Source organism: Haliotis cracherodii, unplaced genomic scaffold, assembly GCF_022045235.1.
Source record: "Haliotis cracherodii isolate W230 unplaced genomic scaffold, xgHalCrac1.p SCAF_11, whole genome shotgun sequence".
NCBI lineage: Eukaryota > Metazoa > Mollusca > Gastropoda > Lepetellida > Haliotidae > Haliotis > Haliotis cracherodii.
In genome coordinates this window covers 14,267,224-14,281,940 of record NW_027266266.1, presented here as the reverse complement: position 1 = coordinate 14,281,940, position 14,717 = coordinate 14,267,224, and the positions used below count along the sequence as shown (strand labels likewise).

The following is a 14,717-nucleotide window of genomic DNA, read 5'->3' as shown; positions in this document are numbered from 1 at the left end:
TTCCTTTTTTGTAAAATGTCATTGCAGATTTTGGCGGTAAGAGGACACATAATATTATATGACAAAATATAGGCTATTTTCTGTACATCACACTTATTTAAGAGACTACTTCGTTCAACATTATACACAGGAATTTTTTAATGACATGGCATTCACCTTCAACAGCGTCAAGACTCTGAAAACCTTTCCTGTCTTCTAACGGCATGTGAATATACCGTCCTGATTCAATTTTGATAATAGCGGTGCCTTACCTGAATTCAGCCTAAGCGCTTCCGTGGGCACGGGGCATAGGGCGGGTGACATACACATCAACGGTATAGTCATGCTTTAAAGAATAGGTATACTCCAAGTTTATAACCTCCTTTGCGCGATGGACCAACGGGATGTGAAATTGCATTTTTCCATTAAATTTTATGTGAATTAAAAACTCGCCTGTTACGGGATTATCGAATTGCCAAGAACGATTGTTCAGTTGACCCAGGAACATGTATTAAAACTTCATTGCACTCGGATGACATTTCAAACAACTTGTATCCGACAGAATGTGTATTTTGTTTTCCTTTGCAAAAGGTATGATATGAGCTAAGTCCCAATTATCTCAAAGAAAGCAGATACGTTACAACGGATAATTTTGTTCACACATTGCGAACATTGTGGAATTTTGTCAGTGCACTGCTAACTGTCGACATGTTGAGGCACGCGATTATGAAGAAAATGTTGCCCTAATTCTATTCAGTGCTGCGCTCACTATCTTCGTTTGCTTCGTATTATACACAACTATATGTGAACTATATATATAACATTAAATTTTGGTTGTGTTCATTGTAGTTCCAGAATTCTGATTAGCTCATGAATCGAAAAACCGATATGTAAACTTTTGTAAGAATCCACTGCATGGAATCACAAAGTTTACACATCGGTTTTCGATTTATACCTCAATGAACCGACACAAATACAACGTCAATCCTTAGATAATATATTCATATATATATGAAACAGTAATAGTAGTTTATCTTAACCCTTCTTCCTTGAATAACGCATAATTGTATTGTTTCCAGATAATTTTAGGGCATCATTAAAATGACATTTTGTGCATATACATGCATGATGCCATCCACATTCTACAAGTTATTACATCATCAGCTTCATTATCTGAGGAACCAGTGTTATTCATTTGACGGTTCGTCAAGTAATGAATAATCAAACCCGTGAAGGTCCGGGTTAGAATAGGTCTTCAGCAACCAATGCTTGTCCCCCATGAAGATCCGGGTTAGAATAGGTCTTCAGCAACCAATGCTTGTCGTAAAAAGGGGTCTCTGTGTGTAATGGTCATAAACTTAAAAGATGTTTTCATTTTATGATGCTTCAGTTGGGTATCAAGGTAGACTATTTATATTTTTCTTAAGCCCAATAGGGTGCGCTGTGCACTAGTCTATTTATAGATGCATGTAATCAAGGCATGTAAGGCATGTAAGGCATGCACAGAGCCACATGGCAGCTGGCTAGGTAGCCCCTTGAGTTGATAAAAGTGGTCAACAACTAGGTAAATACAACAGCATTTTTACTAATATCTTTAGTTTTGGATGTATAATTGTGATATTAAGTATTTGAATTAATTACATTGCTTCTGGTAAATAACATTTTTGTAATTACCATAAATTTCCTAATGTCCCCTAAAATCAATGTTCTTTTGCAAAGAAATGTTTTTGGGTATAGTTTATTTGTATTTACAATCTAGAGTAATGGTATTTTTGCTTTATTTGCAGTCAATCATGACATGACATGAAATGAGATGAAATGAGATGAAATGACATGAAATGATATGAAATGAAATGACATGACATGAAATGAGATATAATGACATGAATTGACATGAAATACTCATGCAACACTCATGAAACAGAATAAAATAGACAGAAATCCAAAGATGGAATTGTTTTCATTTGAAAAGTATCAGTGTGATTTTTGAAGTGAATGCTGTGCTTGTCGTATGAGGCGACTTATGGGATCGCTGACTTGATTGATGCATGTCATCGTATCCACATTACATGGATCGATGCTCATGATATCAGTCACTGCATTGTCTGGTCTAGACTAGATTATTTACAGACCGTCATATGGCTGGAATATTGTCGCGTTAAACAACAAACAAACAAAACAATGAACCCTCATTGTCCTTGAACTAGGTGAATATTCCTAGAATGTATACATTTCCATATACGTATATACAGTTAACTTTTTCTTACAGGCGCGGGTAACGTTACGCTCTATGCTCAAAGGGAACCGCTGAATTTCACATCTCCTAACTACCCACGCAACTACACTAGGTACGTAAAGGGATATTCCTCTTCATGTTTTTCAAATCTCTCAAGGAACATGTGTCCTCGTGTATATCCCCAAGATTTATGTACATATATATATGCTTATTGTATATTATAATCGTTAACATTAATACGTCAAGCATTGCAGAATTAATTACGAACAGGTTGATGTTGGTCCCGCAATATGTGCAGGACATGTTGCTTTAGTTCCTAACATTTTTTTCTACAGCAATGACAACTGTTATTGGGACATCTACCCTCAAACAAGAGGGTACAGAGTTGTACTCGACATGGTGTTCACCGATATTGAAGGCTCGACCGGATCCACCTGTCCATATGACGCCCTAACCATATACACAAGAAATAATGGTAAAATATACACTGTAGTAGAACATTGAAAACTTTATTTATCTCAAATAGATTCAGAAATAAATAATTATTGTTATATAGAACTATATTAAAGAATATATAGCAATATGGATTGTTTGATTATATGTAAAGTGATTGAAGATGTTCTGAAAAGGCTTATCGCCTGCTGGTTATTGCATGTCATTGCAATATGTTTTCACTAATATTTTTAATGCGTCATTAGCATGTTACTCAGACAAAGTATAATACTTATAACACGTTCGTGTTTCATGATCTCTGTGGAACATTTCTGAAAGAAGCTTATTGATATTAGCTACGTTTTGATTTGCAGTCATTCTACTGTTTGTTTATTTGCAATTCTATTTAAGCTGAATCATTTTTCAAAACTGTTACTGACACAAAGATACATTTAATGTTGTAACAAGTAATTACTATTTATAATCAGCCAAAAATACACGAACAACAAAATGATTACTGACAATTATATTTTTTCCACCCTAGATGATCAAGACGTAGCCGATTCACACAGAATTTGTGGACAAAGCAGATGGTATCTTATTAGCCGTGAAGACCAACATTTTCATGCAGTGTTCGAGACTGATGGCAGTGCAACCAGAGGCGGTTTCCTAATTAGATATTATGAAACAGACGGTGAGTAAAACCATGACCTTGTTTAAGCGACTTCTTTTTATTATGTGCAGTACCTCAAAACCTTTAAATTGAAAACACGATCGGTTTTTGTCCATTCTATCATGACAAAATGACCATTTGAACGTGAACTAATTGGTAATAGTGGACGTCATCGGTGATGTGAAATCGTAGAGTCTAATATTTCCGTTGCATAAATGGATAAAAAATCAAGAATCAGTGAAGATCACAAATATGTTTACTTTTATACATAATATCTGAATCCCTTGATCATATAGAAACAATACACCATGCCTCGTAGTAAACCTGTAAAAAATATTCCAAACAAGGCAACCCTTGCAATGACGAGGTTAATTGTTTTTTTCTGAATTGGCAACCAAATGCAGGAATCTAAAAGGTAATTGTAGAATATGTCAAAATCAGTAAACAATACAAATTTTCTTTGACTGAATGCATAGTCAGATCTTCATGACTCACGTGAGTCATACGATTTATATCCTTATCACATTCAGGGGAATCAAACTGTGGCGTACCTCTCGTGGCAACGTCTGCAGGCAGGACCTTTACCTCGCCTGGGTACCCAAACACCTACTTTCTGTGAGTAGTTACCATACTATAATGACTAAAGACACAAATATATCTGTAAACATATATGTGATTGAAGATCCCTTATTCATTAAAATATTGTTTACTTAACCACAAATACAAAAGGTATTTTCATAAATGTTTATGTCTGATACTCAACAACCCGCTTCAGTTTCAAGGTCCATGTGCATATATTCGCTGGGCGAAATATATTTATCGCACGTATTCTACATTGATAATGTCTGGCAGTTGATTCAGGATTGAGAAGGACAATTCAATCACAAAAGTGTCTCGGCATAATGGCAGTTGCCCATCTGAGTGTTTCACTTGGAACCGAATACATTCGTAGATTGCCGCAGAGTTATTGACTCCACAAATGTTTATTTTGCAAATATGTCTGAAACTATTTCCACATGTCTACTGGAACTCTCGACCCAACCGGCCACCTTTGTTATTTGTTGTCTTTTCGAAAGAGGATTGTGTTTATTGAACGCAGTTTTCTACTACTCCGTCAACAACACCATTGACTCTTATGCTACCCCGAAAGCCAGGTGTCTACTAGTTCGTATAACAGAGTCGGGAACGTAAGTTAGTGTTGTCATGTTTGTACAATTTAGTCAAATACTATTTATGCCACGCTCATAAATGACGTCGAATGTCTAGACAGTATGAAATGAACATTTGTTGTTTACACACGTGCATATACATGCAGGCATGCCACAGCCTTTCAAATGACACTGCAGCTGTCAAATGGTCAATTTGTAATTAGAACCAGTGATCATGTGATCATGTGATCGTGGAGCGGGTGAGTCACATGACTGGAGCGTGACAGTTGCTTCACAGTGCCAGTCTGTCAGTATATATTTGTACAATTGCATACGGTTTTTCATTGGTTTACAGAAAAAAACAACTTTTTGAATGAGTTGGACACGTCTATTTTTATTCAAGAATACAGTAACTTGTTGTAGTAGAAGATATATTATATAAGGACATGGCTCCATTATGACAGGCTACGCTATCATGCATGATAGCGGAACTTCAAATTAAGACAAGAGATATTATTGGATGAAATGGTACTGTTGGACTGCAGCAATGAGCTTAACCCCTGTTAAGCAACCCCAACTGCAGCAACCGCTGCCCTGCTACAACCGTTGCCAAGCAACCCATGTTACTTCCCAATGCAGCGCCTGCTGCTCTGCAACTACCGTTGCCAAGCAACCCATGTTGCTTACCAATGCAGCGCCTGCTGCCCTGCAACTACCGTTGCCAAGCAACCCATGTTGCTATGCAGCTTTCGCTGCCAGGCAAGTTCCATTGCCAAACCATGAGCGAGGGCAACTATTGTTGCCAAGCTGTAAACAATAGCTGTTTACAATAGCTGTAAAGCGGACACTAAGCCATCTGCTGTAATGCAGAATGGATAAATTGGTTCCTGCTGTACAGCGGACAACCCTATCCTAAATAATTTATAATTTGGGATGTATCCCAAGACGCCAAATGTAACTTGTAATGCAGTCCACCAGCACCCCGCCACAAGCACCCTGGTGCTTCCCCACAACCACGACCATTCGCGCTCAGGTACACCCACCGTGTTATCCTATACTGAAAATGTTTCCTACAAGCATACTGCGGAAAGGGAGCTGCCAATGTTTTGTGTGAATAAATCAAGTCCGGCCGGTGACACATGAACCCCGTCACGCAGGTACAGTTGCTGCTCCTGCCGGTTGAACACTGTGTGGGGAACCCATATCCCCCCAAGCTCACGGGCCCTGTTCCCCACTCGTCTGTTCAGCTTCTGCCTGGCCCCGTCCAGGTCCCGGGCACGGCTGGCTACATGCCAGTACCTCCGTGGCAGCATGTCTGACCACAGAATGACAGCACCAGGTAGGAGGAGGTGTATCCTCAGGAGTGCCAGCTTGATCTCATGATATAGCTGACACGTGGTTACCTTACCCAGGTTGTTCGAACCAAGGTGAATCACCACCGCCTTTGGTGGTGTCTGCATTGCTTTGACCTGGGCATCTATCAGCTTGGTCAGCTCCTCCCACCTCCGCCGCCCCTTGCCAACCAGAGACATCCCCCCTGGAATACCGAAGTCACTGTCCTGTAGCTGCTCTCTCCAACCATACTGAAAACATGAATCAATAGGAAGTAAACTGTTCTTGCATGGTTGGCGATTTAAACGTTTGCAGGCATGCGTATATAGCTTTTATAACATTCTGACCCCCACCTACCAAAGTGCTGTATCAAATCTGAACTCACTCCGTTACCGGCTGCTGTCGTTGCTGCGCCAATCCTGAAGGAATGCGAAGAGTATGCTGCTGTGCAGATGCCGCTATGCGCCAGTGCTCTTTTTAGCACGGCCTGTAATTGATACCTGGTTAGGGGAGATTTATCAAAGTGTACGAAAGCTTGAGTCTGACCCTGTGATCGAACTGTTAGGTATGCTTTAACTGCAGCCACTGGACACAGATGGTGGCCAGGTATGGCGGAAATGGAAACAACTATGCCATGTGACTGCCTGTCCGTTTTTGAATGCCTTAGAGCGACTGTTACTGTCTTAGTCGTGTCTTGGACTTCTAGGTCTAAGAAAGCGCACCCTGGCTGAGAAAGTTTGGTTTGCACGAGTTCACTCAGCCGAAAGAAACCAAAGAAGGCCAAGCAATATACTGCTTTGAACAATCTTACTTCATAGGTAGAAGAGCAGACAAATTGCAGGTTGTTTACAATTACTTTGAGCAGGTCTATTATTATTGATTTTCTGTGATCCTGCCTCCCGTGACACTTTTGCATCCCGGTAATCATTTTAGTAATAACAAAGTGGCTGGTGCGGTCTTCCATGCTATGTAGCCTATGGTACGTTGAGATACCGGCCATATACGTCCTTACCGTACTCGGTGCATGTCCTGACACTGACAGGTGAGCAATGAAATGTACCAGATGAGTTATTGGAACCGGCCAGACATCTCCCAGGTTTTGTGACGCCCTGAATGCTTGCAACGCTTGGGTTCCTGCCTGGTAAGTTGCCCACGTGTTTGCCGCCAATGATCTCTGAAGGATCCTCTCTGCCTCGATTGTTAGCCCTGCCAGAGATTGTCTGGAAGTGGTGTGGGATGCAGGTTGGCTGATGGAGCTGCATTGCGGAATCGTTCCACTGAAATCTCGACAGTGCATCTGCGATAATATTGTCGTGTGTTATATATCTGGCCTTGAACAAAATGTTGTGTTTAAGGCACTGCAGCACTAGCAGCCTTATCAGTGACATGATTCTGGGTGCCTTTGAAGACTGTTTATTTATTATTGACACTACAGCTTGGTTATCACAAAAGAAAAGTACTTTCCTGTTAGCAAAGGCTGTCCCCCACAGACAAACTGACAGCACAATCGGAAACAACTCCAGCAGTGTCATGTCACGAGTCGAGCCGTCCTCCACCCACTCACGGGGCCAGAGTCCGTTCGCCCAGTTCCCGTTATAGTATGCGCCGAACCCCACAGTGCTGGCTGCGTCAGTAAACAGCTGCAGACATGTATTGTCAGCCCACTTTTGATTCTGAAAAACCGACACACCGTTAAATTCCCCCAAGATCCCAAGCAAAAAAACCTCTAGGTCCTCACGAACTCCCCGCATGATGCGAACACGATGTGCTTGTTGACTTACCTTTGTATAGGCATCAATCAGTCTGCGGCAAAACGGTCTACCCATGAGTATTGCCCGGCACATGAAATTTAGCTTGCCCACTAGAGACTGCAAAGCTTTACAGGTCACTTTGTGCTTACCTGAGGCCAGCATATCGTGTATGATTGCATTGATATTTACAATCTTTTCCTGTGGTATTCTAACCTGCATCCTGATTGTGTCGATTTCAAGACCTAGGAATGTTAAGCAGGATGCAGGACCTACTGTTTTCTCATGTGCTACGGATACGCCCAGCTCCTGGAAGGTACTGAGACATGTATCAAGGTTGTCACCACAGTCTTTCGTTCCTGCAGTTCTGCCTGTGAGAAAATCATCAAGGTAATGCATGAGTTGGCCAATAGGCAACTTTTGCTGGACACACCATTTCAAAAAGGTGCTGAATTTTTCACTGAGCATGATATGGAACAGCCAAACGGCAGGCATTTATCAAAGTAGTATTTACCTTGAAAGCACAAGCCTAGCAACTCAAAGTCCTGAGGGTGTACCGGCATAATCCTGAAAGCCGATTTCACATCAAATATTGCAAGTAGAGCATTTGGACCAAGTTGCTGTACCATACTGACAGCCTCGTCGAACCGTGCATATGTCACGGAGCATGCTTCGCTGTCTATGTTGTCGTTGATTGATCTGCCTTGAGGATAAGAAAGGTGGTGTATTAAACGAAAATCGTCTGTCCCCGGCAAGGACTGACTCTTACCCGTTTGCTTTTTGGGTACGAGACCGATGGGTGAAACTTGTAGGTTCAGCAGAGGCGGCTTTTCGAAAGGACCTGCCACCCTACGTAATTTTACTTCCTTTTCCAATTTGGCAGCTACTATATCTTGTAAAATGGGATCCCTGGCTGAGCTTAGATTGTCAGGCCAACGACTTAGGCGTGGCCCACTATATCCCAGTTGAAAACCTGATTCCAAACCTTGTAATAAATATATGCCATGGGCATGGTTAGAATGCTTGTACAGTTGCAAATGTCGCTTTAATCTAGTGAGTATGAGTGGAGTTGGGGCCAGTGCCTTTAGCATGGGTTGCCTGTGTGTAGTTAAGTTGTTTGTAGTGTCTACGACCCCCCTTTGCGCGAAAGCAAGAATAGGCGGGATGTTGCTCGCCACAATTGGGGCATTTATGAATAAACCTGCATTCTGGCCTGGCACACCTTGACCTGTTGTAGTCCCAGCATGCGTTGACTGTAAAGTCAAGGGCCCTGCTGAAAGGCACTGTAAAGTGTTCAGTCTTATTTTCTTGAACACGGGACATAGTCGGTGTCATGTGCTTCAACCACATTTCACCGTCTATCTTGCCCCACTCCCGAATTGGGTCTCGTGCCATACGGTGTCGGAGTTGCTGATCGTAGTTTGACCAGCCAAAACCCCCTGAGCGGACTTGGGCATTACGGATTGTTTCCATGTATGCCAACATGCCCTGTATGTTGGACTGACAAAAATGTTTCACCACGTAAATGCTCATATATATGTGGAAAGCTGACGTCCATTGACCTATGCTTAGTGCTCTGGCGTTAGCCGGCTTGGCCGGCGAGAATCGCAGATTACCTGACGAATCCATCTGCATCTTAAATGCATCGTCATCGTCATGCGACTGTGCGCCTGGCAACAATGTAGTCAACTCCACAAACTCCCCTCTCCATACTCTCTCCCGTACAACTTGACGGACGTCAGCGCTGATAGCATCCTCCTGGAAGGTCAGGGAATCCCCTGTTCCCTGATTGGTTGACCCCGCTCCTGACTCTGCACGTGGTGTGACGTCACGGGAAACTCCCGGCTCGCCCGAGTGTGCACTGCTAAATGACAACACATCGGGATTTCTTGACACCACCGACCCCGTTACCCCCAGATCATTTGTACTTACACCTCGCAAGCCAGTAAAGCTCTGAGAAGTATCTTGGGCCATCCGTTTGCCTAGCATATCCAGTATGCTGTTGAGTTGGCTCGATATAGCTAGCATCGACGGAACGGGCGACACTACTTGTTGGGGCTCTTCGATGTCTCTGTGATCGACTCGCGGGAGAACGTTTGAATTGTCCGAGTCATCTGCTTCAACTAGCAAGTTAGCAGCTATTTGTACACTTGGCAAGGGGGGTCCGTGCAATGGAGATCTAGCTGATCTCCGTGACTTACCAGTAGCCGATGTCGCTTGCCGGACACTTGGTTCCCTCCTGGCTGTTTTCCCGCTCCTTACGAGGCGGTGATTTAAGGCGGCCCGTCTTTTTGGTGGCATTCTTAATGGTAATTGCAACGAACTATAGATGAATGCGCGAATATAACTATGTGTTGTACGGCTGAAAGCTGGAGAGCAAGTGCTGCGTGAGCTGATGTCACGCTACAACAGGTCATAGAAAATATAAACAAACGCTCCTTTACCGGACGTGCCAAGAGCGGATCTAGGCCAGAGACGATGGCACCATGCAAAACGGCACGTAGCCGCCCAGAATGAAGGTATTTCGCTGTAATAATATTAGCAACTGTGCCAAGCCTGACATAAAGGCATTTAGTTCTAATCACTAAATGCTATTAGTTGAGAAAAAACGTTCACACGTCACAATCACAGAGACAGTATTAAATTAATTCCAGAGAGAGACAGAGAGAGAGACAGACAGAGACAGAGAGAGAGAGAGACTTTATTTCCTCCAGAAGTTAATCCGAAGATTATACATAATTAATCAAACGTATTCAGACAAACTCATATTATTTGTACATATATACAATACAAGACAGTAGCACCAGTGCCATGCCATTCACACAGTACAAAAGGTTAGATTAGATGACATAATCAAAGTAAGGCTTTAGTACATAAGCAGAATACAAATATCAGTATAACAGATTCCCATGTAAATATACTCTTCAAAAAAAGAAACTTGACACTGACTTTCAAAATGTAATATAATGCGATTGTTTCAAAATAGGACACAGAGACCATATTTGAAACACTGTTTGAAGATCAATGTACACAATGTTCAAAACATTAATCGTGTCACCTAGACAGACACACGTACACGATACAGTTAATGTCACAGGGGTACAGAACATGTCAGTATCGGTTGTGCCCACCACGTGCATCAATCACCCCTTGACACCGACGACCCATAGATGCAATCAAGTTGTCAATAACACGCTGTTGGATGTGCTGCCATTCATGCTGAAGTGCATCAAGAAGCGTCGGAGGTGTTTGGGGCGGTGGATTCCTTCTGCGAACGCGTCGAACCAACTCGTCCCACAGATGCTCAATCGGGGACAAATCTGGTGACCGGGCTGGCCAAGGTAATGTCTGGATGGTGTTGTGCTGTAAGAAGTCCTGACAAACACGTGCAATATGCGGTCGAGAGTTGTCCTGCTGGAATTGTCCGCAATGAACGTTGACGTGAGGAAGAACGTAAGGCTGTAGGATCAAGCCTCTGTAACGCACACCTGTCCATGCACCCGCCACATGCACGAGAGGCGTCCTACCACCGTACCGTTTGATCTGACATTCTGCGTACCCCAGGAATCTGTGTAGTTGTAGACGTGGCTGTGGTAGTGCGGTCTCGGAGGTGTCGCAGCCGGATGTATCGATCGTGTGCTTGGGTTGTCACCCTTGGTCTTCCTGACCTTGGTCTGTCGTCAACTCTGTTGGTGTTGTTGTATCGGGTCCACAGTGCGGAGATTGTCTGTCTGGATACGCTAAAATGCCTGGCCACTTCTTGCTGAGTTGCTCCAGCTTGTAATCTCCCGATGGCGTTGTTCCGTTGAGCTGCATTCCGTCTTGGCATTGTCACCGCCTCTACTGCCGTCATAAGGACTGTATGAACAGCCGTTGATGTGGATTTTTATACCCATTCAGCAGGGGGGCCTGCATGCCTAAATGCAGGATCCTTTGCTGCACGTTTTTTACAGGCGGTTGCGTTTGGATGAAGCTGTACAATTGATCCCCAAACGCTACGTTTATGTGCTTTGCATGTGTTATCGCGAATTATAGACACATCATCTTTCTGTTTGACTTATTTGGTTCTCACTTAATGTAATTATTTTAGATATTTCGCAAAAAGTGGTTTTACATCTATGTTTCTTTTTTTGAATAGTATATATCAATACATCGTGAGAAGTGAGTATCAGCACCAAAGAAAAATGACAACATATCTTCTTCATCTTTTAATTCAAACTGGACATACGATTCAACATCGAGCAGATCAATAAAAGTTGAAAATAGTTCTCCCTCTCTCTCTGTTGTTCACGTGCTGGAGAAGACCTAGACCTTTAATCAGCTGTGTTCAAATTTTCCGTGAATTCAAGCATGAATTCGGTATTTAGACTGCAGTTTTATACACAAATAAGTTACAACAGTGAACATAGAGACTTGAACTTGTATTTCATTACTGCCTTCTTCTTTAATCGTACTTACATCTCAGAAATTAGAGATGCTAGAAACGTTGCATATGAAGATGAGACCAGATAAAAGATATTGATTAGGATAACAGAGAAAGGTGCGATGTATACATTACAAAGAATGAAGGAAGAAAGAAGTAGACTATGTAGACAGGTGACTACAGAGATGAACAATATTCGTGCGTTTTTGGATTATAACGAGATTTTGTCAGTTGTGCAAAAATGTTACATGGTATTGACAAATATTACAACTTTCTTCATTCACATGATGAATGTTGTGGTGCTTTAACTCATGTCCAAAAGCTTGGGTACGGTGAAAGAGACACAAGTCTTCTGTGGAAGCTTGGATAGAAGACCTGAAAGACAAAAATGTGAAGACTGATGATAGTCAAAGTGGTAATGAACAAGATGAAGAAGATAGGCACTATGAGGGTCGGCATTCTAGAGGTACATGTTGTGTTTCGTCAACAAGAGCAAAATTAGCAGCCCAGCAGGCAGAATTAAAGGCACGAGCTCAACTATTGCATCAGAAGCAGGCTTTGGAGATGGAGGAGAATCTTTTGAAACATAGGAGAGAAAAAATTGAGCTGCAAAACGGAGCTTGCTGTAGAAAATACCAAAGCAAATGCTTTAGAGTAGTCTGAAAATCTAAATAATGGGGATAATGGAGGGAACAGTTGGCCTTAAGCCAGTGGTCAAGCAGTCAGTGGAGATTACTACTCAACAGGAGCAACGTCAGCACAAGGCCCATCATAAATTTTTTTGTGCCAAAACACTGTTTAGGTAATCACGATCACACGGCGGCAGCTATGAGACTTCATCCACACTATTCAAATGATTGCACAAAATCAAAGACTGGCCTAAATACTAGAGCGAGAAGTTCCCATGTTCAAAGGGATTCAAAACCTTCATACGGGCCTTTGAACATTGCACAGAAGGTAAAACAGAAAATTCTAAGGGTAGGCTTTTATTATCTGGAAGAATACACGTGTGGTTAATCTCATGATTTAGTGAGGAGTTGTATACACATTGCTGACTCAGACTAAGGGTACAAACAAGCCAAAGATATCTTACAAAAGATTTTGGAAACAAATTCAAAATAGCTACAGCTTTCACTGAGAAATTTCTCCAGTGGCCACAGGTGAAGCCAGAACATAGTGGTAGCTTGACAAATACGCCTTGTTCCTGATTGAGTACCATAACAGCATGGACGACATTGAGTACATGAAAGAACTGGAACACCCCCAAAATATGAAAACAATAGTTTCAAAGCTGCCCTTGAGAATGGAAGATTGATGTCATCACTCACAGTATACCAGAAAAGCAAAACAGAAAGTTGCTTTCAAGGTGGAAGAGTTGGCCCAGATCTGGTGAAATCGCAGATGGAAGGCCTCATAGGTCATAGGAGACAATGCAGAAAACAAACAAGGAAAACAGTGAGCTTGGCTCGCTAATACCCCCGACCCACCTAGTGTGTCAGTAGTTTCAAATTAAACAGCTAGGATAGGGTTAGGGTTTGAAAAATTCATTGAAAAAATGGTAGATCAATAAAAAAAAAAATTCTTTTGACTGCACCCCTCCATATGACACAGGTTTTATGTACTAAGTTTGAGATGAATCCACTGAATAGTTAAAGAGAAATCGCGAGGACAAAGTTTTCGGACGGACAGACGGACGGACGGACGGAACCTTGGTTTAACAATATACCCCCGACGTTTAAAAACCGGTGGTATAAAAAGGGAAAAGGAGTTGTAGCTTTGCAACTGAAATTGAGGTACAAGCCGGCAATGGCAACGGCAAACGGAAGTAAAAAAGAGTTAGGTGTATCTCCTGATGAGAACATTAATGCATGCACACCTTTTTGTGTTTATTCTGTGAAGGAGAACATAAGATAGAGCTGGGTTCAAAGTTGAGAAACAAACCTTATGAAGAGAAACTTGAATTTCTGAAATCGAAAGCAATGTGTTTTGGATTGTTTGTCTTCAGGTCACTCAAGAAAACATTGTATGAACAGACTTGCATTCTGACTTCAATGAGAAAGGTGGCAAAGCAAGTGTCAATGCCAGTAAGACAGAGCTGAAGATTGTTAATAGCAATTGTGTTGACGGATGTGGCTGTACTAAAACAGGTACTGTAGGCGGGTCAGTGCCCATTGTTCCAGTTAGAGTGCAGGGTAGTGGTGCTACATGTGATATTTGTGCATTCTTAGACTACTGAAGCTCAGTTTCCTTTTGTATTGAAAGTCTTATGAGGGAGTAAGATGTCGTTGGAAAGCAAACTCAGAATAATGAAGCCTTCCATGCTGACCATAAGATGTTCATGAGTGACTTACTGAATGAGGGTTATGCACAGAAGGTACAACATGAGTGACGACAGTGGTACGACATGGTAAATCCCCTCAGCCAGGTATCTGAAATACACAGAAGCCAGACTATATCTGTGTTGTTAATCATTGCTCTACAAGATTTCAAGGCCTCACAGAATGACCAGCTCCTACAGGGGCCGGATTTGACCAATTCCTTGATTGGAGTTTTGTTTAGATTCTGTCGTTGTACTGATGTCGGATATTGAGGCAACGTTTTATCAGGTGATGGGGATATCAGCAAGGACATGGAAGAATATGAAATCACTGTGCACCTATTTTTCCAGTCCTTGTTGTGCAAAGTATGGTCTCAAACGGACAGCTACCTGCCACTTTGACAAGGAAGTCATTAATACCGTACAAAG

At 42.1% G+C, this 14,717-nt stretch overlaps 2 protein-coding genes and 1 pseudogene across 2 annotated transcripts in view; 1 reads left to right on the top strand and 2 right to left on the bottom strand.

Annotated features, from left to right (window-relative positions):
- Positions 1–14,717, top strand: part of LOC139456241 (cubilin-like) — a 60,963-nt gene that overhangs the window by 16,475 nt on the left and 29,771 nt on the right. The window contains exons 2-5 of the mRNA XM_071237854.1: positions 2,249–2,327; positions 2,551–2,690; positions 3,192–3,341; positions 3,851–3,935. Of these exons, the coding sequence (XP_071093955.1) occupies positions 2,249–2,327; positions 2,551–2,690; positions 3,192–3,341; positions 3,851–3,935 (454 nt within the window). The remainder of the gene's footprint in view (positions 1–2,248; positions 2,328–2,550; positions 2,691–3,191; positions 3,342–3,850; positions 3,936–14,717) is intronic.
- On the bottom strand, positions 6,102–9,849 carry LOC139456242 (integrase/recombinase xerD homolog). Its single transcript, XM_071237855.1, has 2 exons — positions 9,750–9,849; positions 6,102–7,084 (listed from the first exon to the last, which is right to left on the bottom strand). Exons 1-2 carry the CDS (start codon positions 9,847–9,849, stop codon positions 6,102–6,104), a joined length of 1,083 nt encoding a protein of 360 aa, XP_071093956.1.
- LOC139455962 (uncharacterized) lies at positions 8,503–9,576 on the bottom strand (annotated as a pseudogene).

What these genes read in the sequence shown, in the direction of transcription:
- LOC139456242 (XM_071237855.1), bottom strand. Translation starts at nt 9,849, where the DNA reads ATGCCACCAAAAAGACGGGCCGCCTTAAATCACCGCCTCGTAAGGAGC. An exon ending in GCAAGCGACATCGGCTACTG is followed by an intron (nt 7,085 to 9,749) that starts GTAAGTCACGGA and finishes TGCACTGTCGAG; the next exon opens with ATTTCAGTGGAACGATTCCG.